General features: G+C 39.6%; 1 protein-coding gene across 1 annotated transcript in view; it reads left to right on the top strand.

Moving 5' to 3' along the window:
• Positions 1–27209, top strand: part of KCNH5 (potassium voltage-gated channel subfamily H member 5) — a 362743-nt gene that overhangs the window by 216418 nt on the left and 119116 nt on the right. Inside the window, exon 8 of the mRNA XM_062181546.1 lies at positions 18586–18785. Within this exon, the coding sequence (XP_062037530.1) occupies positions 18586–18785 (200 nt within the window). The remainder of the gene's footprint in view (positions 1–18585; positions 18786–27209) is intronic.

The following is a 27209-nucleotide window of genomic DNA, read 5'->3' as shown; positions in this document are numbered from 1 at the left end:
CATACATATTAAAAATAAATTCAAAAAAAGCGTAATGGAAGTTGAAAAGGGTGATGTGACGTTAACAATGATGAGGCTAAGCCAGTATTCTAAAGTAGAGCAGTCTCAGTAAGAAGGTAAGGTCAACCCATTTACTATCCACCTTCCTGACCCTCTCAGAGCATTTTGCCAAATGTGTTGGTATTAATGGTCAGGTTTCTTACTGTGCTGCAGTTTTGTCAGATTTCTGACATATTCTTGAAGATACTTCTAAGAAATATGGGAATTCAGAATCATGGGATTATATGAGCAAATTGCTTCAAGCATTAGTTAAACATAAAAATAAGGATAAAAATCCCACCTCTCCCGTTGTACCCAGCTTCTCATTGACAGACAGCCAGCAGTCAAACCCTGTATACTCACTGCGTTAATGAGTCTCCTGACTGTTGGCCGGTGAAAAAAAGGTCTAACTAAATAAAATAGCTACAATACCATCCTTAGATTTTTGACAATGTGCATGTAATTTAGCGAATCTGTATTCCTATAAGGTAGTTTTACAATTTGCTTCTTATTATCTTTTTTCATATGAGTTGGCAACTTTTGTTGAATAACACTTTGTTGAAGAACATTGTGATTATCCTTGGGGATTATGGAAGAAATAGATTATATTGACCCTGCCTCAAAGAGTTTAGGGGATAAATTTGCTCAAGGATTATTTTGCCTTTCTTTTGATAAATTCTTTGCTGTGTAGTGCATGAGATTTTAATAGGTAGTGAGATAACTGATGCATTATATCGGGCAGCTCAAGAGATATAGTTGTGTCAGAGCCCTGCTGCACTCACATAGAGCCTTGCACCTTCATTTATTTTTACTCACTTGTTCACTGGGAAAACTCTGATTTAGTTGGAAAATAAATTAAGCTTGTAGTAGTTTTTTTCCTTACAGGAGCTGAGAGTCTAAGTATGGAAGTGACAATTTTCGGAGAAAATACACAGTAGTAAGCTTGCAGATAGATCCTCTAGGTTCTGCCAGAATGTCTCTAATGTGAGGACAGACCAACATTTTTAAAGAAAGGAAATGAAATCACATATATTAGTATTTTATGAAATTTTGCCTAGTGGCCATGAGCAGGCTGTTATAATAGGAGAGGAAGAGAACCGATAGGTAGATGTTATGGTGACCAGGCCATGGGAAGATAATACTAGATTCTGGAATGCTAATAGAAAAGAGACCATGAGTATAAGAGATATTCATAAGGAAGAATGAAAGACATCTAGTGGCTGTTTCCAAAAAGGGGATTGTACAGAGATGAGCCAAAACAGTGGTCAGTGTGACCACAATGACTGCCCGATAAGTTTACTCACTGTTTCTACCAGACCACCGGTCTACAGATTGCTTATATTGAGGCAATACAAATATAAATTTACAATACTTCATCTCTCTTTCCAACTCCAAAACAAAATGCTGCACTTCATCCACCCCAACTTTTGTTTCTGTTTTGTTTGGAAACTTGGGTTTTTAGTGTAGTTTCCTAATTAGAGGGAAACAGGAGAAGGTGACAGTCCCATGGCTGAGTTATTCTGCTCAGTGAGAAGAGATTGGAGACTGCAGAGTGAAGAAGTGTTTATTCGTGCCTGGGCTGATCAGTGTGCTGATCCTGATATTTGAAAAGCTAGAGGGAGGGACCCATCTGAGGGTGGAACAAATTTTCCCAAAGTGTGAGCAGACAAAGCAAACTAGATTGCAGTGGAGGGCCGATGGGCACAACAGTGACCTCACATGACACAGGTTGAGGCCGGTGCTGGGGAAACTCTCAGTGTCAGATTTGTGTTACTGTCCTTTCTGGGGTATTCTGTTTTCTAGGGTGCATGAATTAGACCTTCCATTTCCTCACTGTTGTGTATACAAGAGGGCTTCAGAAAGTTTCTGCAAAAATAGAATTGGAGTGTACGTTTGGCTCAAACTTCTTTTTTTCTTGAAAACTCTATATAGTTTTTTTTAATAATTTGTATTTCCTATGACCCTTTTTAAGACCCAATTTAAAATATCCAACTTTACTACATTTTTAATTTATATATGCTGTCTTTCTCAGTGTAAGCAGAATAAACTAAAACGTTTTTATATTTCATAGACTCATTAGTCAGCACATTTTCTTTTCTACTGAATTAGATGGCTGCTTTTAGTCATGTGGTGCCCACAGCAGATTTAAAGGTCTGTATCAAACTAAGCACACCCCAGCTTAGTACCAGGTCCAGAACTTGTCTCGATGCATATAATTTAAGGAATGCACAGTTTTCGTTTTGTCTACAGTATAGAATATTGTATAGAATTGTAAAGAACATTTAATTCCCTGAGATCTGCCCACGCTTAACTTTCGACTGTTTCCATGATTATTAGGCAGTTATCATTGGTTGTAAGAGGCCTGCTATGGAGCAGAATTATTGTTTGTGATATGACTTTTAAAGCTGATGAGTGTCGGATTAGATAGTTGTTGAGACTGAAGCTCTGGTCTAACTTTGGTCAGATTAAAATCTGGAAGTTGTTTCTTTATATTTATAATGAAGACAAAATAACAATTTAAAGTATTTGTATGGATTTGAAGGGCTAATGAATGTACAGTGTCTCATGGTAATCACTAAGTAAAACACTGGCTATCAGTTTTATTACTTTCAGGTTTCTTAAGGATGCTTTATGGCTGTATCATCTGGGTATGGACTGAACTATTCTTTAAGATATTTACAACTTCCATCTTTCTAAATGTGTAATTTTTTCATAAAAATAGTAGATGCTTATTGCAAAAGCTCAAGTAATATGGACAATCTTTAAACTTTTCAAAACGTTAACCTCCTTACAATAAAAATAATACTAAAAGCTATTGCACAAACCTAACTGTTAATATTCTGTAAACGTCTCTCTAGTTATGTGTCTGTGTATGTCCATCAATCATTCTCCTGCATACATTTATAGATGTATACATATACTCACACAGATACCAAGTGTGTAAGAAAATAAGCACCTGCTCTTTCTAGCAAGAACGAGCAAACACATACCATTATTATTTTCAGATCTCTGCCTAAAGATCCCCAGCCTCATCTTAATGGCTGCTTCATTTCAATTACGTTAATTTGACATCATTTGTCTCAGAGATTTTTTTTATTGGGGGAACATTTAACTTTTGTCATATTGATAAACATCATTTTAGGGTATAAACATTTTTGTACACTCATTTGTTAATATTAGAGTATAATTTTGGAGAAATGGACTAATTGGGCAATGCAGTATACTTATTTAAGCTTTTCAATCTCTATTTTGGTACAGTTTTGATTCATTTTTGAAGACTTTATCTGCACAATGACAATGTGATTTGTAATGAATTATTTTTCATAAACTGTCAAGATTCACTATGTGGCATCTGCAGGATATAATGGTCTTGGTCTAGGCTAGTAGGGAATTTTCACCTTAGCTATAGCATTTATTTTTCTCTTCTCGGTAATTTCTAATTTTTCCTTTCAATTCTTCAGATGGGCAAGTCAAATACGTTACGATTATTCTCAGTGATATTTAAACTGCAGTGTTTCTTATCCACTTGCTGTGTTTGCCACATAAAGAAAATCTTTTACATTTGGTTTATTTTTCATGTGTCAGAAGCTATGTATTCAACACTATGGTGTTAATAGAAGTGAAGACATTTACAAGGTAGTTGCTTTCGGGAGCTCCATTATATTTATGGCAAGATGTGGTAACATATATTTGGGAGTTAGAAATGCAAAGAAGGCTACTACACAATGTGGAATAAAGGAATAAAAAGATAAGCTTATTTTGCTGCAAACATTCTTGAAGTTTATGCAGGTTTTTCATAGTATACATTTTCAGTGAAATTTTTGAAGAGCTCTAAACTGTAGATTTCAACTTTTTTTGCACAAGAATAAATTTATTTTAATTCCATTTTCAATGCATATTTTGAAGTATCTGCATATAGACTTTTCTGGAGTGGTGTATTACCAGGTTCTTTTAAATAATAGGAGAAATTCTTCGACCCCAGGGCAGTCAGAAAATATTTTGTGAAGGGAATAATAGGAAGATCCTGAAGAGTGGCTGGGATTTAGAGAGGATGGAACAAAAGGGAGGGCTATCCTGGGGGAGAGATGTGTCAGTTACGTATTACTATTCAAGAAATGACTACACAACACAATGACTTCAGCCACAGTGATTCAGTGTTGCTCATGATCCTAAGGGGTGACTAAGCAATCGATTCTTCTGCTCCTCCTGCGTGGTCTCTCAGGCAGCTGCTTTTAGCTGGCCCGTTAGGTTGGGAGCTGGGTCCAGCTGTGGGACCACTAGAATAACGTGACCTCTAGGTCTTGCTTTCTTGCTGTCCCTCCAAACATCCCAGGCTTCTTCAGGGACAGTGATCTCAGCACAACTTCCGAAGAGAGTGAAGGTCGAGGTCAAGTCTGCAAGAACTCTTACAGTCCGGTTCTGCAAGTTGTATCTTGTCATTTCTGCCACATTCTGTGGAAATAATGTGGGAAGATAGATTCTACCATTTGGTAGAAGTAGTGAAGCTTCACTGAAAATTTCTGTGTGTACCCTGACGAGAAAAATCTATGATCACATTTTGAAATCCATCACAAGTGAACTGCATGAACAGACTTTTGAGGTTCAGCGAGAAGAGATGACACCATTTCTTAGAAGATATGAGCAGCTTTTGCCAACTCCACGGGGCATATGAGGATCTACACTTGGGACCCTCAACAGCTTATGTAGGCGACCGGCAGTGCCACTTCAGTATCTGGATCTTGGATCCATATGAACTTCGTTTTAGTAAAAAGATATTTCAGTATTATTTCAGGTATTATATGACAGTACTCCAGAAAGGTCATGGAAAAATGGAATTAAAAGGTAAATCTATTTTGGTGCAAAAAATTTTGAAATCCATCCATAGATACTTCTTTTTTAATTTTTTTAACTTTTATTTAGTAAATATAAGTTTACTAAATAAAGTTTATGGATTACAATGGCTTCCCCCCCGCCCCATAACTTCCCTCCCACCCGCAACCCTCCCCTTTCCCGCTCTCTCCCCCTTCCATTCACATCAAGATTCATTTTCAATTATCTTTATATACAGAAGATCGATTTAGTATATATTAAGTAAAGATTTCATCAGTTTGCACCCACACAGAAACACAAAGTGTAAAATACTGTTTCAGTACTAGTTATAGCATTACTTCACATTGGACAACACATTAAGGACAGATCCTACATGAGGAGTAAGTACACAGTGACTCCTGTCATTGACTTAACTATTTGACACTCTTGTTTATGGCATCAATAATCTCCCTAGGCTCTAGTCATGAGTTGCCAAGGCTATGGAAGCCTTTAGAGTTCGCTGACTTTGATCTTATTCCGACAGGGTCATAGTCAATGTGGAAGTTCTCTCCTCCCTTCAGAGAAAGGCACCTCCTTCTTTGATGGCCCCATTCTTTCCACTGGGATCTCACTAACAGAGATCTTTCATTTAGGTCTTCTTCTTTTTTTTTTTTTTTTTCCAGAGTGTCTTGACTTTTCATGCCTACAATACTCTCATGGGCTCTTCAGCTAGATCCAAATGCCTTAAGGGCTGATTCTAAGGCCAGAGTGTTGTTTAGGACATCTGCCATTCTATGAGTCTGCTGTGTTTCCCACTTCCCATGCTGGATCTTTCTCTCCCTTTTTTATTCTATCAGTTAGTATTAGCAGACACTAGTCTTGTTTGTGTGATCCCTTTGACTCTTAGACCTATCAGTGTGATCAATTGTGAACTGAAATTGATAACTTGGACTAGTGAGATGGCATTGGTACATGCAACCCTGATGGGATTGTACTGGAATCCCCTGGCACATTTCTAACTCCACCATTTGGGGCAAGTCCGATTGAGCATGTCCCAAATTGTACATCTCCTCCCTCTCTTATTCCCACTCTTAACTCCAGTGTATAAGGAAGAACATGCCGTACTTGTTCTGTGTCGTGCTCATTCAGTCAGCCTGATGCCCTAGAGCTACATTCCCTTTGCTGCAAATGGCAGACTATCATTCTTTATAGTTGAGTAATATTCCATTCTATATATATATACCATCTTTTCTTTATTTATCTGATGATGGACACCTTGGCTGATTCCATATTTTGGCTACTGTGAACAGTTCTGCTAAAAACCTGCTGGTGCAGGCCTGTCTTTGATACAATGTGTTCAGGTCTTTGGGTGTATTCCCAGTAGTGGGATTGCTGGGCAAGACTATTTCTAGTGTTTAAAGAATTCTCTACACAGTTTTCCAATGTGTCTGCTCTAATTTACATTCCCACCAACAGTGTAGAAGTGCTCCCCTTTGTCCACATCCTCGCCAGCATTTGTTACTCTCTGTGTTTTGGATTTTGATAAAACAGGGGTTAGGTTAAACCTCATTGTGGTTTTTGATCTGCATTTCCTTCATGGCTAGTGAGGTTCAGCATTTTTTTTTCTGTATATTTGTTGGCCATTTGTATTTCTTCTTTTGAGAACTCTCTATTGAAGCCCTTTGCCCATTTCTTAACTTGATTGGTTGTTTTCTGTTTTGAGGTTTTTCACTTGCTGATATATTCTAGATATTAACCTATTGTCTATTAGGTCGCTTGCAATAACTTTGCACTGTTCTATTGGATGTCTCTTCACTATATTGGTCGTTTCCTTGGCTATGCACAAGCTTCTAATTTTGATGTAACCCCATTTGTCTTGTTTTGCTTCTGTATAGTTTTTTCCTAATACATATTTCCCATAGACCATTTGAAGACTGCTTGTGTTAATGCTTCTTTTTTGAAGTAAGAACAATATTGACATCAACTTTATAAATAGGAAAGGTGAATGACTTAATTCTGTTCTACATTTATTGCTTCTTTTCGTAGTATGGTGCTAAAGATTATATAAAAGGCTTGCAGTTAGCATTACTGGAAAGCAAAGGTTCTTGTGTAATTCAAATATGTACCCAGTACAAAATAAATAGGAGAAAGCCATAAGAAGGGAAATTGTATTTTTCATCATAGTGAAGCCATTCTGGACTCATGGTAGTTTTCACTACATTTTTTAGCCCTTTTTTGCTTCTATAGCTGATGATGTTTGTATTTGACAATTCGAAGATTTAGGGATTTAAAAACACTGGGTTGCTGTAGATCTGAAATCTGGCATTCTAGTTTGTTGTGTGTTTTAAACTTTTATTAACTTATTTATTTGAGAGAGAGAGAGAGAGAGAGAGAGAGAGAGAGAGAGAGAGAGAGACTATCTTCCATCCTCTGTTTCACTCCCCAGATGCCTGCAACAGCAGGAGATAGGCCAGACTGAAGCCAGGAACCCGGAACTCAGTCTGGACTGTCTTCCACGTGGGTGGGAAGGACCCAAGAACTTAAGCTACCACCTGCAACCACCCAGAGTGCCTGCTAGAAGGAAGCTGGAATGGAGAGAAGGGCTGGGACTAGAACCCAGGCACTCTCACGTGGGATCTTAACTGCTGCGCCACATTAACTGCCCTTGTATTTTAAAGTTTATGTTAATTCCATACAAAAATCTATAAATACCTCAAAGATACAACTTACACCACTGTTCAGGGTCTGGCGCTGTGGTGCAGCGGGCTAGGGCCCTGGCCTGTGCCCCATCCCATTTGGCTGTCACAGGTTTGAGTCCTGGCTGCTCCGCTTCAGATCCAACTCCCTACTAACGCCCCTGGGAAAGCAACGGAAGATGGTTCATGTCCTTGGGCCCCTGCACCCACGGGGGAGGTCTGTTTACTTACTTGAAAATCAGAATGTGTGTGTGAGTGTGTGTGTGAGTGTGTGTGAGTGTGTGTGTGAACAGAGATGACAGAAGAGGAAACATGCTTTCTTGAACTAAGAGAGGAAAAGAAAATACTAGACGTAAAACAGAAATACCAAGAGCCTGTGTCACCAGCTGTATAACTTGTGAAATGCTACACTTTCAATTACCCTGTGAGTCTATAAAAATAGCAGTTTTTTGAGGCAGAAAACAAAGCAAACAAAATGTCAGTTGCAATAAAGAAAATGTCAATCATACTCTTTCCCCAGCTGATGTTCTGCTGCTGGAGAAACGAAGCTGTGTGTGTGTGCTGACCCCTGTCTGTTTACATCACGTGATGCAAGCCTGTCTTCTTTGTCTTGGCTCATGTGCAAGGTTTAGTCCTTTTTTTTTTTTTTTTTTTTTGAGCAACTATAGTTTTAAAACATATCATCAGAATTAAAATCTCTCTCCCCATCTCTCTCCCTCCCTCTCTCTTTTAACTTCTAGAAATTGCTGGGCGACTGTGAATTGCCAGCAACCTGTGGCTTTGACTTTTTTTAAAGCTCATTCACTTTTCTCCTCAGTTTCTTTCAAAGACAAGTTAAAAAATTCTGAGAAATACGGAGAAGAATGAGCAGTGTCCCAAGGTGGGCATAGAGCGCAGTGTGCTTGTCTGAGGCTGTGGTTCAGTGCCTGACGCAGCCCTTGTCCTGAGCTTGCTGGGGTGGTATGATGTCATAAGCAATGGGGCCCTTGGGAGGGAGAACCTAGTGTCCTGGAAGATATATAAGAAGTAGGGAAGAGATGGGTACTAAGAGGGAACTGGGGTTCCAAGGGTAACACACGACTTCCATCTCTGTATCTGTGCACCTGGCAGTGCATACATTGAGGAACTTTTATTTGACCCCTAACACAGGAGCCTGAAATAATGCGACCAGTGTTCACTTAGCATCTATTATTATTGTCCTGATTGCAGAAGCGTTGTTCCATGAAGTTTTTATCAAAGTTACGAAACTTTATAACAAGTAGAGAGAATAATGAAAATGGACTTACTTAACATGAAAGAGAACATCACAGAAGCATATAGTGGAAATCAAGCTATCCTTATACTTAAAAAAAAGATTTTTTTATTTGAAAAACAGCGTTATAGAAAGAGAGAGGTCTTCCACCTGCTAGTTCACTTCCCAGATGGCCACAACAGCTGGAGGCATGCAAATCCAAAACCAGCAGCCAGGAGCTTCTTCTGGGTCTCCCACACAGGTGCAGCGGCCCAAACACTTGGGCCATAGTAGGGAGCTGGATTGGAAGTGGAGCAGCCAGTACTCAAACCAGCACCCTTATAGGATGCCGGCACTGCAGGTGGCAGCTTTACCCACTACGCCACAGTGCTGGCCCCACATTATTTGTTTTTAGTTTTACTTTAATTTCTTAGAGATCTTTTAAGTGGAAAAAAAAAAAACTTCTGTCTTTACATTCATCCTCCTCTGTCCCTTTCTTTCATCTTTGATGTTGCCTTAGTAACTGATCAATGTAGGTTCATGATTAACTTCCTAAAATTAAGTGATTTTTTTTAGAGCATGTAAGAAGTAATGTCAATTAATTGTTGTCATATAAGTATTAAAACTATTTTAGTAAAGTCAGTTGTTTGGTAAGCACAGAATCATCCGTGAAATCCACCTAACATTATGCTGAAATTGTCAGTTCTAAAGATGGCCTCTTGTGTGTTCCAACTTATCTCATTAGTTGACAGTAAAAATAAATAGCAAATCAGTCAACTCCCTGTATTGCCTGAAATTCTGCTTTCACAATTTGAACATCCCTGAGAGGGATAACGTATTAGTTTTCAATATTTAACTCAGCATAAAGGTATTAATGAGATTAGCGTCTAACAGGATAATTGTCATAACTCCAATTCTAGGTGGAATGGGACATGGTTTGAGTGCACACTGGGAAGTAGGTGATGCCAGGCATGTAAGTGGATCTCTGGAGGGTGCCCACCTACCCATGGGGATCCTGTCACTGAGCATCCTGTCATCTCCCATCACGGGAGAACTGGGTGGAGAACGTCTTTTAAACTGAAGGGTTTTTAAGGTCAACTTCCTCACTGTATTTTAAGGTTAACTGGAATCCTTGCAAATGTTCTAACAAGCTGTGAGCTGTGTAGATAATCACAGATCAATGGAACATTTTCCTTTCACATCTAAAACATCATTACTAAGGGTGGACTTTAGTGAATATGAAGAGAAGGGAAGATGACAGCTGGACCACCCATGTGAAAGTTTGCATTACTGGAAATGCGTTCTTATGCCCACATCAGTAGCTGAAGCTGTTCGGTCTAAAGATAATTGTCAGTTGCAAGTTTTATAAAAGGAAGATACAAGAACTAAAAAGATTGTTGCAGCCTGACCTGATGAGGAAACAAAATGACTGGAGAACATAATTGCTTTAGAGACTCAACTATCACTGTTTTATGTGTTAGCACAAGAAGTTCTACAGCGTGGACGCCGACTTGCAGTTAATGAGCCAAATGTAGGCTTTTGTTTGACTCTACAAATTGGCTTACACTGGGAATACAACTGCACCACATTTGTGTGCTTGGAATGGCTGTGCATTTTTATTTGGGGACTTTTTATTGGTTATAAAGAGACAATTTTAATTTTCTTTCAAAGAACGTGTTTTGGGACAATTAAGGACTAATCATTTCCTATAGGAAGAGGTGGACACTGCTTAAAGGTGTGAATTAGGTTTTCATTGTATTCCCAGTAGCTGTCATACAGTAGGTGCTCAATAGATAGCAATATCACCGGGTTCTAGTCCCGGTCGGGGCGCCGGATTCTGTCCCGGTTGCTCCTCTTCCAGGCCAGCTCTCTGCTGTGGCCCGGGAGTGCAGTGGAGGATGGCCCAAGTGCTTGGGCCCTGTATCCACATGGGAGACCAGGAGAAGCACCTGGCTCCTGCCATCGGATCAGCGCGGTGCACTGGCCGCAGCGCGCTGGCAATGGCGGCCATTGGAGGGTGAACCAACGGCAAAAGGAAGACCTTTCTCTCTGTCTCTCTCTCTCACTGTCCACTCTGCCTGTCAAAAATAAAAAAAAAAAATTAAAAATATCTCCTGAACTCAACAATGCTTTAATAAGCGGTGGTATCTGTGATGAGATATCACATTATTCAATCATCTAACCTATGTCTTTCTGAAAATATTAACATTAATTCATGACTTTAATATTTATGTTCTAATAATAATAGATATGCTTCTATTTGAAAATATGAAGCCATATTAGATATTTCTAAAGTATTTTAAAAATGCACTTTTAGCCATGATGTGTGTCATAAGGTGCTCAACATCTGCTTCGTTCAGGACCTCTACCTGCAAGGTGTCCAGCGCGTAACAAATCTTCCCAGGCAGAGAAATCAATTAATTCACAAGCTTTTATTGGGATTCAGCTCCCGGGCAAGGTTTCCCGGTCCCAACAGAGCGGGGGCCAGGGAAGTTGCGTGTCAGAGGTTGGGAGGGCTCCTTTTATAGATTCAGGGCATGGGGGTTAAAGGTTGAGGCAGGTCTGATCCTCATTGGTTGACCTTTAGGCACCCGTGGGGACCTTGACAAGGACTTTTCTTCCCCGGAAGTACAGGTAGGGACTCTCCATTCCTGGAAGTATAGGCCTTCTCTCCTTGTAGATCCCAAAGCTACCACTACCCAATTGAGAAATGCCGTGTTTGATGAGGGTTTAAGCTGCTATCGTTGCATAACGGATCAAAGTCAGTGGCTTAATAAAGGAATCGCCACCTACTTTGCTCACATAATCTGCAGTTTGCTCAGTGTCAGGAGGACATAACTTACTTCTGCTTCCTGTGGCTTCAGCTGCAATGACTTGAGTAGGCCTGGAGAATCCATTTCTTTGTGGCTCAGCCCCACATCTAGGAAGCTGGTGTGGCCAGGCTCTGAGCAGCACAGACATCACAGACTGATCCAACGTGTTCTTCGCATCATAAACGTCATTAAACATCTCAAATATAAGTAGAAAGGGTACTAGTGGTTGAACCACTCATATAATCTAACGTGTTGGCAGGAAGAAATACTCATGTCAGTATTTTGTATTGCTTAATCTGAGGCTGGTGCTTCACTGGGAGTTCAGCCAAGGTCATTGGTCTGGGGCCTTTAGTCCTCTCTGAGCGCACCTCTGTAGCAGAATGCTTGGGCTTCTTCCCAGCGTGGAAACTGGATCCTCAGAGCAGATATTTTAATGACGTGGAACTGAAGCTTCTAGTTTCTTGAGGCTGGGGCCTAGAGATTGGCTTATGATCATGGTTAGAATAGTCTTATTGGTTGGCCGGCGCCGTGGCTCAACAGGCTAATCCTCCGCCTTGCAGTGCCGGCACACCGGGTTCTAGTCCCAGTCAGGGTGCCGGATTCTGTCCCGGTTGCCCCTCTTCCAGGCCAGCTCTCTGCTGTGGCCAGGGAGTGCAGTGGAGGATGGCCCAAGTGCTTGGGCCCTGCACCCCATGGGAGACCAAGATAAGCACCTGGCTCCTGCCATCGGATCAGCGCGGTGCGCCGGCCGCAGCGCGCCTACCGTGGCGGTCATTGGAGGGTGAACCAACAGCAAAAAGGAAGACCTCTCTCTCTGTCTCTCTCTCTCTCACTGTCCACTCTGCCTGTCAAAAATTAAAAAAAAAAAAGAATGTAAGACTTGTTAGATAAGACTTTAATGTTGTGTATGTCAAAATTATTAAGACTTTACATATGATTAGCCTGCAAAATTATCAGTCATCTTAAGTCTAAAAGTCTGCAGGAGAGTATGTAAAAAGTATCTAATGAAATGGTCACAAATGAGCCCCATTATTACCAGTAAAACATGTTATTGAGTATACGGAATCTCCATTCAGAAGGTAAAGTACTCTAACAGGTTTCTGTGAAAATGAGCAGAGCGTGGGCATTCGTGTTGGGTGAGTGACAGTGGCCTTCTCAGTTTACTTCCTGTGTTCCTGTGGTGACAACGTATGTCACCATAGCCTCTAAATCTACTAGCACTGTACCTGCCATATGGTATTCCTTCTACAGTCTTGTATCATCTATGGTGAAATTCGTTTCTGAAAGACTGTCTCTTGGTTTGGGATGTGTGAGTTTACTGGGAAGAAAAAAATACGTGACCTCTTTTGTTCCTGGAATTGGTCTGTGTTGAGGAACTACAGCTGTGAACAAAAAGGAGCAGATCTACACCTGATCTCGTGAGATTTGCATTCCTATCAATGAAGAGGAAGAACAGACACATCGGTGTATAGTAATAAGTAATACAACATAGGCTGGTGCCATGGCTCACTAGGCTAATCCTCTGCCTGCGGCGCTGGCACTCCGGGTTCTAGTCCCGGTTGGGGCGCCAGATTCTGTCCCGGTTGCCTCTCTTCCAGTCCAGCTCTCTGCTGTGGTCAGGAAGTGCAGTGGAGGATGGCCCAAGTCCTTGGGCCCTGCACCCCATGGGAGACCAGGAGAAGCACCTGGCTCCTGGCTTCGGATCAGCGCGATGCGCCGGCCGCGGCGGCCATCAGAGGGTGAACCAACAGCAAAAGGAAGACCTTTGTCTCTCTCTCTCTCTCTCTCACTGTCCACTCTGCCTGTCAAAAAAAAAAAAAAAAACAAAAGTAACACAGCATAAAACATAGCAAGGGGATGGGGAGTGAGTGATAGGATGGAAGAAAGGAATGTCAGAGGGTGTGGCCCAGCAAGGGCTCTGGGGCAAGAAGGAGAGCAATCAGAATAGGAAAGAGTTTTGGAAGAGGCTGAGGCAGGGGGACAGGTAGAGCAGGGGTGCTGAAGGGGACGCAGCTTTGGGGTGCATGGGTAGCAGCGGGGAAGCTGGTGTGACTGGAGCAGAGGCAGAGAGGGGGAAGACTGGTGGAAAGGAGGCAGTGCACCGATTATATACAGCCTTGGACTACGCTGAGGCTTGGGTTGAAGTCCAAGTGCAGTGGAAAAGGGGAAAAGGCTTGATTGGAGGGGAGGCGGGATCATACGCACACTCAGGCACACATATGTACACATGCATGCAAAGGTGCTTCAGAAAGGTCTCACAAAAGTCGAATGAAAACATACGTGTACTGTGTGGCACAGGGTTTCCAAACCCATCCCTAGGTTTCCTCACAATACACCTTTTCCGTGAACTTTTTGGTGACCCCTCCCATGCATGGACTTTAGAATTTTTCTGCACCAAAATAATCATTTTAATTCCATTTTTCCATGAATTGTGGCAGTCCTCTCATGTACATGTTGGTGCCTACACATAGGTGTAGACGTATTGCACAGGTGAGTGTGTACCTACCTACCCACCTACCTTTACAAGCCATTCTTTGTGTCTGGGAGATCATTTCTGCGATATTGGTGATGATGTGACGATGATACATGGAATTTCATGCCCGTCTACTGGACTCAATTTTTGAAGGCCATTTTATGTGAGTTATGTCATTTAACACAACCTCCTTGGGAAAGTTCTAGTGTAATTTTTCAGTGAGAAGTAAGGAAATAGCAGCATCGGAGGCTTCGTGCCTGGCCCAAAGACTCACATTCTTCCGCAGGGTGGTCTCCATGCTAGAAGACCCTACCAGGTGGCTGGTGGAGGAATGGGAAATGATAGAATCGAAGCTGGATGATGAGGCAGGGCCAGCAGGAACTGCTGATGGCTTAGGTGTAGAGGATGAATCAGTAAATTGAAGAATGACCTTGAAAATTTTTGGTCTGAGCAAGTAGATGTATCTTTGCCACTTACCAAGACAAAAGAAGAAAAGAAAGAAGCACATTTGATGGTTGGAGAGAAGGTGTTGGAAACTAGACATTCTTTTTTGGACATGTTAGATCCAAAAGGGTATAAGACATTCTGGAAGGGGTGTGTGTGTGTGTGTGTGTGTCTGTTTGTATTTAATAATGCATATTATTATAGGAGAGGTATTATTTTGGGATTAGCAGTAGAGAAGCAGGTTCTGCTGCGACCAATTTCTCCCATTATTTTGTGTCTCAATCCAAGGCCTCTCTCATTAAAGATGTGCTCGTTTGTCTTGGGAAGAGAGACTGCAGTGGGCAGGAGAGTCATTGCTTACTCTGAAACATCATACGTGTCCTCGTTTTCTCTTTGGAACTATATTCCAGCTTGAACTGCTGAAAATACTTTTAAGAAAGTAGCTTCACTTTTTAAAAATAGACATGTATTACATAATCTATACATATAATACAATTTCATAAACCAAACACCAAAGAAATGAATGCAGGTGAAAAGAAAACTGGCAAAATATGAATCCAGTCTTCAATATACTTAATTGCATTGTGCCACTATCAAATTTCCTGGTTTTATATATTATCATAGTTGGATAAGACAATACACGTAGAAGTCAGCCTTCTGCACTAGTTTTGCAGCTTCTTTTGAGTCTAAAATTATTTTCAAATAAGAAAAATGCAAAAGTGTGAACATATAATTAAATCTCTTGCTTTAAATTATGACATCACTTTCAGATGAAAATGGGAGGCAAACCTGGGTATCTTTGTCGTATGCCTAACTTAGTGGGATGTTGATTATCCTTCAGTTATTGCTACAAACTTTTAATATCTTGCCAGTTTTTTTTCATATTTTAGCTTAAAATTTTCACAAAAGAAGAATGTATTTTTGTGTGAATATGTAATGCACCCCAAAACATGAAATGTGTGAAAATTTGTTATACAAAAAGGCAATAGGGGTATTGGTAAAGATAGTATATTGGTAGCATTTTAGCCAAACAAGTTAAACATGTCAAAAGCATAGATACTTCTGTGATTTTATGAACAATTTCTCATAGCTGAACTCTGTTAAAAACGCAATTATAACATTATTTTATTAACTCCTAAAATGACTACTATTTTTTAAAAAAACTCCCTCTACTTTTATTATTATTATTTTTTATTTTAAAGTCAGAGTTACACAGAGAGAGGAGAGGCAGAGAGAGAGAGAGAGAGGTCTTCCATCCGATGGTTCACTTCCCAGATGGCCACAAAGGCCGGAGCTGCGCCGATCTGAAGCCAGGAGCCAGGAGCTTCTTCCAGGTCTCCCACACAGGTGCAGGGGCCCAAGGACTTGGGCCATCTTCCACTGCTTTCCCAGGCCATAGCAGAGAGATGGATAGGAAGAGGAACAGCCGGGACTAGAACCAGTGCCCATATGAGATGCTGGCGCTTCAGGCCAGGGCGTTAACCCACTGTGCCACAGTGCCGGCCCTGACTACTATTATTTTAAAACCATAAATTTGCCTTAGTTCTCTTCTGAGACATGAAATTCCATATTTGTTAAGTGATTATTTTGCCATTTATTTGTTCACATTATTTGAATGATTTTCTCTCTTAACACAAAGGTTTTTTAAAATTCATGGAAATATGTATTATTAAAATACTATATCGATTTCAAATTTCTTTTGCATTAAAATAAATTTATCTTTTAATTCCATTTTTCCATGAACTCTTTGAAGTGTCCTTGTGGCAACAGTGATGGAATAGAGATGCTAAGTCTGTGATTACCTCCTTGTTTTTGGTTTGGTTATTAAATACAAATGTGCAAGGATTTAAAGACTCAGTTGAGAAATCTCCACACTATATTCCTCCTACTCAGATTTAACACAATGTCTTCCATCTTAAAAATTGTCCTGATTGGCATGAAAATTCCTAACTAACAGCAGAAAACCCAACTAAGTGCTTATGAAACGATAGCTTTCTGATGTGAAATTATAATTTGCTATACGCAAAGAACAAACAAGTATTATTAGAGAAACAATTTCTCAAAAATGATATATTGAGGACCTGATGTTGCTTTAGTAGCTGGAGTCTATGCCACTTTCATCAACTGGAATTTGATTGATGAAGCCACCAACTCAAAGAGCCCTCATTTTGATTAGAGAAGTCACTTTCAAATGCTTGGAAGATGTAGGACAGGAACGATCAGTGTCTGATGCTCCATTATTTGTGAGATGTTTATGGGTGTCGTGGTTACTAAGCATTGTATTTATTGCACATCAAGTTGAATGGGGTGCTGGCTTCTTTTCAGAAGAGCTTCCTTTTTACAAGGGAAGGAAGTGCCAGGGCTGGGGTAGGTTGGTGAAAGAAGTTTGGGCCTGCATTTGGTTATGAATGAACTCAGCTAGTTAAATTGTTTTTTGCACAGGACTGGCATTGTGGTTCCGTAGTTTAGGCCTCTGTCTGTGACAACCTACATCGCTTATGAGCTCTGGTTGGAGTCCTGGCTGCTCCACTTCTGATCCAGCGCCCTGTTAATGTACCTGGGAAAGCAGCAGGTGATGGCCCGGATGCTTCGACCTCTGCCAACAACATAGCAGACCTGGATGGAGTTGCAGGTTGCTGGCTTTTACTTGGCCTTTGTGGCCATTTAGGGAGTGAAGCAGCCGATGGAAGATTCTCTATCTCTCTCTCTCTCTCTCTCTCTCTCTCTCTCTCCTTCTCTGTCACCTTGCCTTTCAAAAATAAAATAAAATAAATCTTAAAAAAGAGCTTTTGCAGAACCGTGTTAGCATGAGTAGCCTGACTAGAAGAAAAGTTGGTGAATTGTGGTTTGAGGGGGTGCAGCAGGAACACACATTGAAAAACCACATCCCATTCATTGCCCCTGTAGAGTAAATAACAGCAGTCAGCAAGTTGACTTTACTCGTGATTAAAATGATAGAATCGAAAAGCATTTAATCAGTGCAATACTGACAGGAATTTAATAACTCCAGGTACTCTCAAAGTTTTATTTTAGCCATGAATTCCAATTCAGTTTATCTTCAGAGCCTTCTAAAAATAGAGCACTTTAATCTGGATGCACATCTTATGTTTCTGATGTTCTGTCAAAAATATTTATAACCAGACAGGTATTCCAGAAGCTGGAAGGAGCAAGCTGGGAGAACTAGCATACATTTCTAAGCCGGGTCATCAATCCCTGGAACACATAAATTGATTAGGCTCCAATCAGGAGGACAGAGGTGGGGGATAGCTTCAATCACAACCTAGAATTTCTTCTGCAAAATTATAACTTCAAGTCATCTGGTTCTTCAGAAATATCTTAGCCATTTGCATGTTTTGTCCTATTGACTGGAGTGGGGCATGCTCATAAAATCTTTTTATCTTTAAAGATTTATTTATTTATTTAAAAGTCAAGGGGAGAGAGAGAGAGAGAGAGAGAGAAATCTTTCATTTGCTTGTTAACTTCCCAGACAGCCGCAAAGGCCTGGCTGAGCCAGGCCGAAGCGAGGGGCCAAAAACTTCATCCACGTGGGTAACAGAGACCTAATTTGGGCCATCCTCTGCTGCTTTTCCCAGGTGTATCAGCGGGGAGCTTGATAAGAAGTGGAGCAGCTGGGACTCGAACTGGTGCCCAGATGGGATGTTGGTGTTGCAGACAGTGGCTTTATCTGCTAAGCCAAAACGTTGGTCCCCTCAAAAAATCTTATTGTCCTGGCTTGCAGCTTCGAATCAGAGAAGCTCTGGCCCTTATGACCATCTGGGGAGTGAACCAGCAGATGGAAGGCTCTCTCTCTCTCTCTCTCTCTCTTTTTTTGCCTCTGCCTCTCTGCCTTTCAAATAAATAAATAAATCTTTAAAAAGAAGTCTGATTGGTCACAAAGAAGGGAACATTTCCCCAGTAAATGCCCAGAGCCAGGCACTCTTCTTAGGGTTAATGTGTATTAACTCCTGTACATTTCAGAAATCACCTCTGTCCAATTATGAATAGAGTTAGCCAATATTCACCTTGTTGTTTCACTTGGGATATTTGTTTTATTTTCATAACTTTTTTCTTCTCTTCCAGCTCTTCTTTATGCAACTATTTTTGGAAATGTCACCACGATTTTCCAGCAGATGTATGCCAACACCAACCGATACCATGAGATGCTGAATAACGTCCGGGACTTTCTGAAACTCTACCAGGTCCCCAAAGGCCTCAGCGAGCGAGTGATGGATTATATTGTCTCAACGTGGTCCATGTCAAAAGGCATTGACACCGAGAAGGTATGGGTTATCATTATTACCATTATCATTATTATTATTATTAATTTTCTATTTCAGTGGCTCCTTAGATGCATATGGCTTTCTAACTCATGTGTTGCTTGCATAAATTGCTTTATAAATGATACGCTGTACTTTGTAAATGACATATCAATCAAACTTATTGAGTGTTTATAAGGTGCAAAGCACTTAATCATTAATCATTGATTAGTGCCAGTCATCACACTGAATTTAGAAAAATGAGTTCTGGCAAACAACTAATCACTGCATTTCCTGAGGACACTCTCATTAGCAACCACGGAAGTCTGCTGCATTCATCCAAAGCTAGGAGCCCTGTTATTTCTCCTGGTAGAGTTTATTTTTGATTTCTCCTTTGACATTTGCCCATTAAAATATTAAAAAAGGAATCTACTTGGCTAAATGTGACTATTCCAAAAAGTTTGTTGAAAAACTGAAAGATAAAATTGATGCAAAAAACTTTGAAATCCATGTTTAGTTTTTTTGAGCATTTGTATTTCCCATGTACTTTGTAAAGACTCCTGTAAAGGGAAAATTTCCATGTCTTCGAAGTCACCCTGGACTAGAATTTTTCCCACCTCTTGCACATCTTACAAAACCACTCATAATTCTTCATTTCGCACTGTGTGTTACACAAGTCTATAAAATGGATACCTCCTCTTTAATCAGCTGACATCGCTGTTTCTTCCTTGTGTTTTCATAGAACTGCTTTTAATGTTTTTCACCTATTTCATATTTGGGGCAAAGAAGGACTCAAACTGCTTGTTACAATAAATAAGAGCAAATAAAAGTTGCTTCCTGCAACCAGCAGATTCACAACAAATACAGAGGATGACAAGCAGAGTTCTCGCACTGAGTTTCAGAGAATGCCTGTCGGAGCTATGTTGCTTTTATAAAGCATCAGATGAGACTATTCTTTGTAGATATTGATTTCTTACATATGATATTTAAATGACAGAATATTGCCTTACGGTTCCCATATATTTGTTTTTAATTTTCACAATATCTTCATTCCTGTTCTCACAAATTTATTCTAATTTTTATTTATTCACTTGAGAGGAAGAGAAACAGAAAGAGGGAAAGAAGAGAGGGGAAGAGAGAGTAAGAGGGGAAGAAGAGAGAGAGAGAAAAAGACAAAGGAGAGAGGGAGAGAATGAGTGAGTTCCCATCACTGGTTCATTTCCTCATGTCCACAGTGCTTAAGGGTAGGTCAAGGCTGAAACCAGGAGCCAGGGACTCAACCCAGGTCTCCCATATGGGTGGCAGGGACACAGTTACTTGCGCCTCACCTGCTGCCTCCAGGGTCTGCATAGGAAGGAGATCCAGAGGCAGCAGGTGGACCCAGGTCTCTTGACGTGGGACAGGGGTGTCTTAACCATGAGGCCGAGCAGCCACGTCTCATTGTTCTTTCAACTCTCTGAGATTGCTCTTGGTTTTTCTCTAAGACTTGTGCAACAAGCATGTTTCCATTTGAAATGGGAAGAACAAATGAGTGAAGTAGAATTTTATTTAGAGGCCTTTCCCAAAACAAGTAAGTGTTGTTAGGGACACATGGTTGATGGGGTGTAGGGAATGGCCTTGGGTGTTAGAAAGCTTCAGAGGGAGTGCACGTGGAACCCTCTGGGTTAGCTATGTGGAAGAATCATGAAATGGGTGAAATTTGCTCCTTTTTCAACATTCCACAAGGTGAAGTCTAAATGCTCTAGTTCAATGGCCACTTAAAGTGCTATGCATGACCACAGAAGGAAAAAAGAGAAAATTTTCTGGGATTTGATTAGTTTGCATTGAGACAAGATGTGTTAATTAGGGAAATGATCCACAGAATCAGAATCACCCCGGAGTGAGTGTGAGAGTAGCCGGGTCTACCTGTTCCAGTGCAGGCATCCTTGGAATTCCACCCTGAGTCAGACAGAGAGCCAGGGCAGCCACTTGCCTTGTCAATCACTGTCTCAGAAACCCTTCTTTCCAGAACGTGCCAAGAGGTCATGTAGTAGCTAACAGAAGACATCAGAGAAATGATGGATGCTAGCCTTTTACATGTTAGGGGAGAGCCCAGCCCAGGCCTGTGTAAGTTCCGCAGGTGGCAGAGTATGGAGCTGCCGTTCCCTTTGTTGCATGAAGAGTGAAGCAGACTGGAGGCTCTGCAAGCCGCTGCTGGAGGCTACGCTCCACCATCTCCTTGGTGATGTGGTTAGGTTGTAACGCTCTGGTATGGGGCTTATCTGGAAATCACATCTCATGGAGCAAAGGCCACTTTCTAGGTCCCCACTGTGTATTGCTGGCCTTTTGTTTTCCTGTTCTTTGTTCATTTGTTCATCAGAAAAAAAAATATACATCTGAGAAGGTTAATGTTAAAGGTGAAATAGAAATGAATTTAAATGAAAGATCTTTTAAGACATGTTTAAGACATTAAAATGGGATAACCTGGTGGAAAAAAAGCATGGGTGTTACTTGTGTCTGAATGAGGATCTCTTAAGGGTTGCTTTTCACTAACAGAAGAAGAGCTCAATAACTTTGACAAATAGAAGTTCTCTTGTGCATCTACATACAAAAGATATTCCATGCATGTTTTGGTTTTTGCAAGCCTATTAATAAAATCCCACCTAGATGCATAAGAATTTGGGAAATAGCATTTTAAGGACAGAGAGGAAAGAAAAGACGTATGCCAAAATGTATGCCTAGACAGGGTGTGCAGGAATTTCCAGTTGTGTTGTCAGTGAACCTGAATTTAAAAATGCTTCTTAGACTAAATGCCATATGCTCTGCTGAACAATAAGAAAACAAAAATTGGCATCCAACTCTGGCGTTTAGGAAAGAACCTAAAGCAGAACAGGAGACTTGCGCACCTGTTAAGCATTCAGTTATTTAACAAATTGTGTGTGTGTGTGTATGTGTGTATAATACACAAAACTTTAAAATATATTCATAGACAAAAGAATTATTAACCAAACGAAAGAGAGAGAGAAGAGCTATCTAAGAATATATTTAACTATATTTAAGAATTCAATGTAAGTTAAAAACTGAATTGCAAAGATAAATATATTATTTTTAAAGTGTAAAATGCACTAAAATGGCCGGCACGTGGCTCACTTGGCTAATCCTCTGCCTGCGGCGCCAGCACCCCGGGTTCTAGTCCTGGACGGGGTGCCGGATTCTGTCCCGGTTGCCCCTCTTCCAATCCAGCTCTCTGCTGTGGCCCGGGAGTGCAGTGGAGGATGGCCCAGGTGCTTGGGCCCTGCACCCGCATGGGAGACCAGGAGAAGCACCTGGCTCCTGGTTTCTGATCAGCGCAGCGGGCTGGTCAAAGCGCGCAGGCTGTGGAGGCCATTTGGGGGGTGAACCAATAGAAGGAAGACCTTTCTCTCTGTCTCTCTCTCTCTCTCACTGTCTAACTCTGCCTGTCAAAAAAAAATGCACTAAAATATCTAAAGAGTCTTGCCCCATGGCCAACATAAATATCAGAAGAACTGAGAGCTAAATGTAAAAAAAAATCATAAACTATGAACTCTTAAAAGAAAATATATGAATATATTGAATGTATCCTTGTACATATTAAAGTAAACAACAAGGTAACTGATAAATAGGTTTAACTAAAGCTGTAAAATAAAAAAAAAAAACCTGTAAAATCCCTCATACCAAAAAACCATGAAAATGAAACTGAAATAAAACATTTGTTATAAGTATCAACAGTGAACATCTAATTGCCTTAATATGTAATGAGATTTTATAAGTCAATAAAAAGAATTAGAATACTTGGGGAGGAAAATGAGCTGAAGACGTAGATAAAGTGTAGAAAACAAAAATGTAAATTATGAAATAACACATACAAAAGTGTATTTTTATGTGGCAAAGAGACCCAGAAACAAACCATTTTTAGTATGTCACATGGACAAAGATAATGCCAGTCTTGGCACAGGCTACGGTGACTGACACTGTTACTTAGTTCTAGAAGGTGTGTAGACTGTTAGGGAATTTCTTGAAAGCAGGTCAACCAAGATGATGGAGCTCAGTGCTTGTGCCTCTTGCCTCTTCTGGTATAGTCACTCTTCCATGCTCATCTTGTCTTTAATAGTGAGTGCTAACTACCCCACCCCCACCCCACAGGCTTCTCTGTCCAACTGCCTACTTGTCCAAAACGAAGTTCCCAATCATCTCCTGAAACCCTGTTCTAATTGTTCCCAAGGGCACTTAATGGAAACTCCACCCTTAAGCGACTTGGTATAAAAATCTCCACAGTTAAAGCTCTATCCGATCCTGTTAGCCTAACCTCCCGTCTTACCACCTCCTGCTATCTCCTACTCCAAGGAGCCATCATGCGCTCCATGGGTATTGTAACAGCCAATTGATTGGTCTGTTGTTTCTTTCTCTCTTTATAGCCTATTCTCAACACAGCATCCAGTCAACATATGTGACTTTCTGTCTCTCTCTCTCCCTGTTACCTATTCATCTGTGCTGCATGGTTTATATTTATATATATAAAATGAGTCAAATTCATTGAACCTGTTAAAATACAAGTGTAGAGAAAATAAAATGAGCTTGATGCCAGTAAGCGTATGTATTCTGTAGTAGAGTCACAATCTTAGAATTGTGGATGTATTTTAGGACATAACCGGCAAACAGCATCTGAACTCTATCAAGGATGCACGGTTTACTGCAGTGGCCTCCGTTAGACTTCCTGTTCCTCAGTAAACCAAATATTGCATGTTCTTATAAGCACCTTATTTCATTTTCTGATGGATTCTTTCAAATATTTTCTGAATGACAGTATCAGTTATGGCTACGAGGATTTGTTGAGAAGAAGGAAAATACAATGTACAAAGTCAAATGACTTTTACTGTTTCTGTTCTCTTGTTATAAAACGGGAACACATTTCCTCTACTACTAGTACAATGGAATGTAAAGATGCACTACAGCTAATTAGAGAGGAACCTTTGCCCAATTACTGATACTTCCTTCCATCCTTTCCACATACTTAGTTTTATAGATTTTTGAATTCAGCCTTAACCCACAAGCAAATTAATCAGTGTGATTCAATTCTGTCGTAACGTGCCTTATGTGAATAATGCCTTCTCAAATACAATTGTAGCATTAAAATTTGTACTGGACAGGAGTGTGGCGTTTCGAACATGGATGTTTGCTTTAGGCAGTATTTTATAAAAACACAGAAGTGCTGCATTAATTTTATTCAGTTGAAAATATTTTTATTGACTGCTGATTACCACAGTTGCTTTAGATTCTTTTTAAATTCAATAACCAAATCTGTCCCCTGGGCTTTGCCACTTCCTGACATTCTGGACATTCAAAAGGCAGAAATGGGAGAGTGGAATGGGTGAGGATTTAAATGGGGAAGAGTGGATTATGTGAAAAAATAGAAGGGATGATGGGTAAGCCCAGAAAATCTACATTGCAGTTTGAAATGACTTTATTGGAAAATAATTCAAATTAACTACTTTGCTAGAGACTTTATTTTCAGTTTTTGGTACAATGTGAAAAATATATAGCCTGTATAACATTATGTAGACCACTTATTTCCTATCCTATAGGAAATTTTTTCCAGCCTGCTTTATAGAATGAAGTCTAAAACTTTAGCATTTAAATTTAATTCACTATCTTATTTTTTTTTTGTTCTAATGGGTAGCTTTAAAAAATCAGTAGAAAAAGCTCTTTGGTCTTCAATTTTTCTTTTGTTTCATATGTTTGATAATAAACAAAGTAGTAGTGGAAAGACAGCATCATCTGAAAATTCCGACAGAATTACACAGAACATTCAAGTAGAATTATGCCTTCAGACAAAGTGCTATCTTGACTGTTTTAAAATACTGGACATTTTTAAGCAAATCTATTGCAGATGCACTGGACTTCATCCAAATGCAGTAGGCAATCTATTTAGACGTACCTACAAGTGAAAGTAACTTCCTTTTGTCAGCTTATATACATGAGGTTACTTCCAGAAATTTGTAGGAAAATGGAATTAAAAGGTAAGTTGATTTGGATACAAAAACATTTTTAAATCCAAAATGTTTTTAAATTAATGCCAAGGAGAAAAAGCATTATCATTTGTAGACTTAATTATATGCTTTCTATCTTGTTAGCTTAGTAGTTGGAAGCACTTAGTTGCTAGGTGCAGGACTGTTGTTATAATACCAAGAAAAATGTTGTATGTGTTATAAGACTGTACATTTTAAAAAAAATAGCAATATACAATAAAGAGATGAATTCATTGGGTGTACATACATGCTCTCTAATAATTATTAAAAGAGCTTCATCACAATTTTTTTCCATATGTTCCACAAGCTTTTCAAACGTCCTTGGTATTTTTTTAACTTGGAAAAACATATTTATATATAATTTTTAACATTGCTAAATGTGAAAAACAGGGCTTATATTTTTCTGAGGTGACATCATTTTCTTGGCACAACATTTAAATGCTCAAGCATACATCACTTTCTATGGTGACAGACACTTGAAGCCAAGAATGAGGGCACGTACTTTCTAGTAGGAGCACCACAGACACATGCGCTGCATCAGATGTGCCACGTGAACACACCAGAATAAAACTGGATTTATGGTAAGATGATTGAAAGGCTCTCTTTATGATCAAATGAGGTAATAAGCATCCAGTACAATCTATGCTAATTATATCATAGACAAAATATTGGTTCACTTTCTGGCTGGTTATTTTAAAATAAATCTCACCAAAAGCAGCGTCCTTACTAGAAGCTAAACATGATGGTATAAAGTTCTGAGAATCTGGTTATATAATAAATAAAGTATATATGTATATAATATTAAAGGTAATATGAACATTTTGTTTGGCTAAGAGAATATTCGGGGCAGATATGGATAAGTAATTTGCAGTATTAGGTGGGTTTAAAAATGGAATGATCATGTGTTTTGAAGGAAGTTCACTCCCTGCTAGTAAGTTTGCAGGTGCATAAGTAGAGCATAGCAAGAAATGGACTGGCAAGTCCTGAGACATAAAGACTACACAATTATGCCTGAATGATTTGAGGTACTGTCATACATCATAGCTAATTTATAATTAAGACATGTATACTTAAGGTATCATATAATGATATGTATACTTAAGGTATCATATATATATGATATATATATCATATATATATAATTATATATTATATAATTAAGATATGTATACTTAAGGTATCATATAAAAATTATATGATAAAGATGTGTTATAGCCACCTAAATGATTTGAGGTACTGTGATACATCATAGCTAATTTATAGTTAAGACATCTATATGTAAGGTATTCTGTATAAAAATTACATAATAAATATGTGTAATAACTCAATAATAATTTCCCCAGCAACTTTTGAAATTAACTGGCTTTTCTATGGTTATAGAACAAAAATTATGAGGACTGAGAATCTCTAATGGGGCTGTGCCAGGCCAGTATCAGACAACCGGATTGTTTAATAAAAACTGTAGTCTTTAAGTAAGCTGCTGGCCGAGCAAGAAACATTAGATGTGGTATATGGTAATAAAAGTTGTCCTGCAGCCCCACATCTGAAAGCTATTATTTTTCTGTCTCTAAATATGATAAGAGAACCGTTACTCATTGGTACCTACTGAAATATTATGAAGTCAGCATTCAGAATTATTGACTATTCTCTTTTAAGGGATGAATTTATTTATTAGAGAGAGAGAGAGAGCACAAGAACGAGCTCATATCTGCTGATTCGCTTTCTAAATGCCCACCATGCCTGAAGCCAGGTACTTAGTCCAGACCTCCCACATGGGTAGAAGGAATCCAATTACTTGAGCCATTACACTGCCTCCTAGGGTCTGTATTAGGCAAGAAGCTGGAGCCAGGGAATAGAGTCCAGGTACTCTGATGTCAGACACAGTACCTTAACTGGTAGCCTAATGGTACTCCTTTCTGGCTGACCTGTAAACTTTATCTGAGAAGGCAGAGAGTATTTGAAAGCTCAGTTTTATTTTGCCTTGCATGTGTCAAGAGCTAAGTAAAATAACACTTGCACAACATTACAAGTTGATGAGAACTTCAGTATTTTCTGTAATGATGATTTTGAAACATCCTAAAGTATATATGAACAGGTTTCAGAAAGTCCATGCAAAATGGAATTAAAGGATAACTTTATTTTGGTGCAAAAAATATTGAAATTAATGCATAATCATTTCATAATATACACATCTTTGAACTTTTTGAACACCCCTAATGTGCCTGGAGTTAACTTTTGATTCCATTTTCCCATGAACTTTTGGAAGTACCCTTTCATTAGTTTGTCAGGTTTTCAGTATAGTTCAAAAATTCTCCAATACAAGTCTCACATTATTGTTACCAAATTTGTTAGTAAATTTTTGTGAGTCAGCTAGTAGGCAGGTTTTTTTCTGTGGTAATGATAGGGAGGCGTCAATAACTAA

Source organism: Lepus europaeus, chromosome 22, assembly GCF_033115175.1.
Source record: "Lepus europaeus isolate LE1 chromosome 22, mLepTim1.pri, whole genome shotgun sequence".
Classification (NCBI taxonomy): Eukaryota; Metazoa; Chordata; class Mammalia; order Lagomorpha; family Leporidae; genus Lepus; species Lepus europaeus.
The sequence above is the reverse complement of the archived record's forward strand: the minus strand, read 5'-3'. Positions and strand labels throughout refer to the sequence as shown.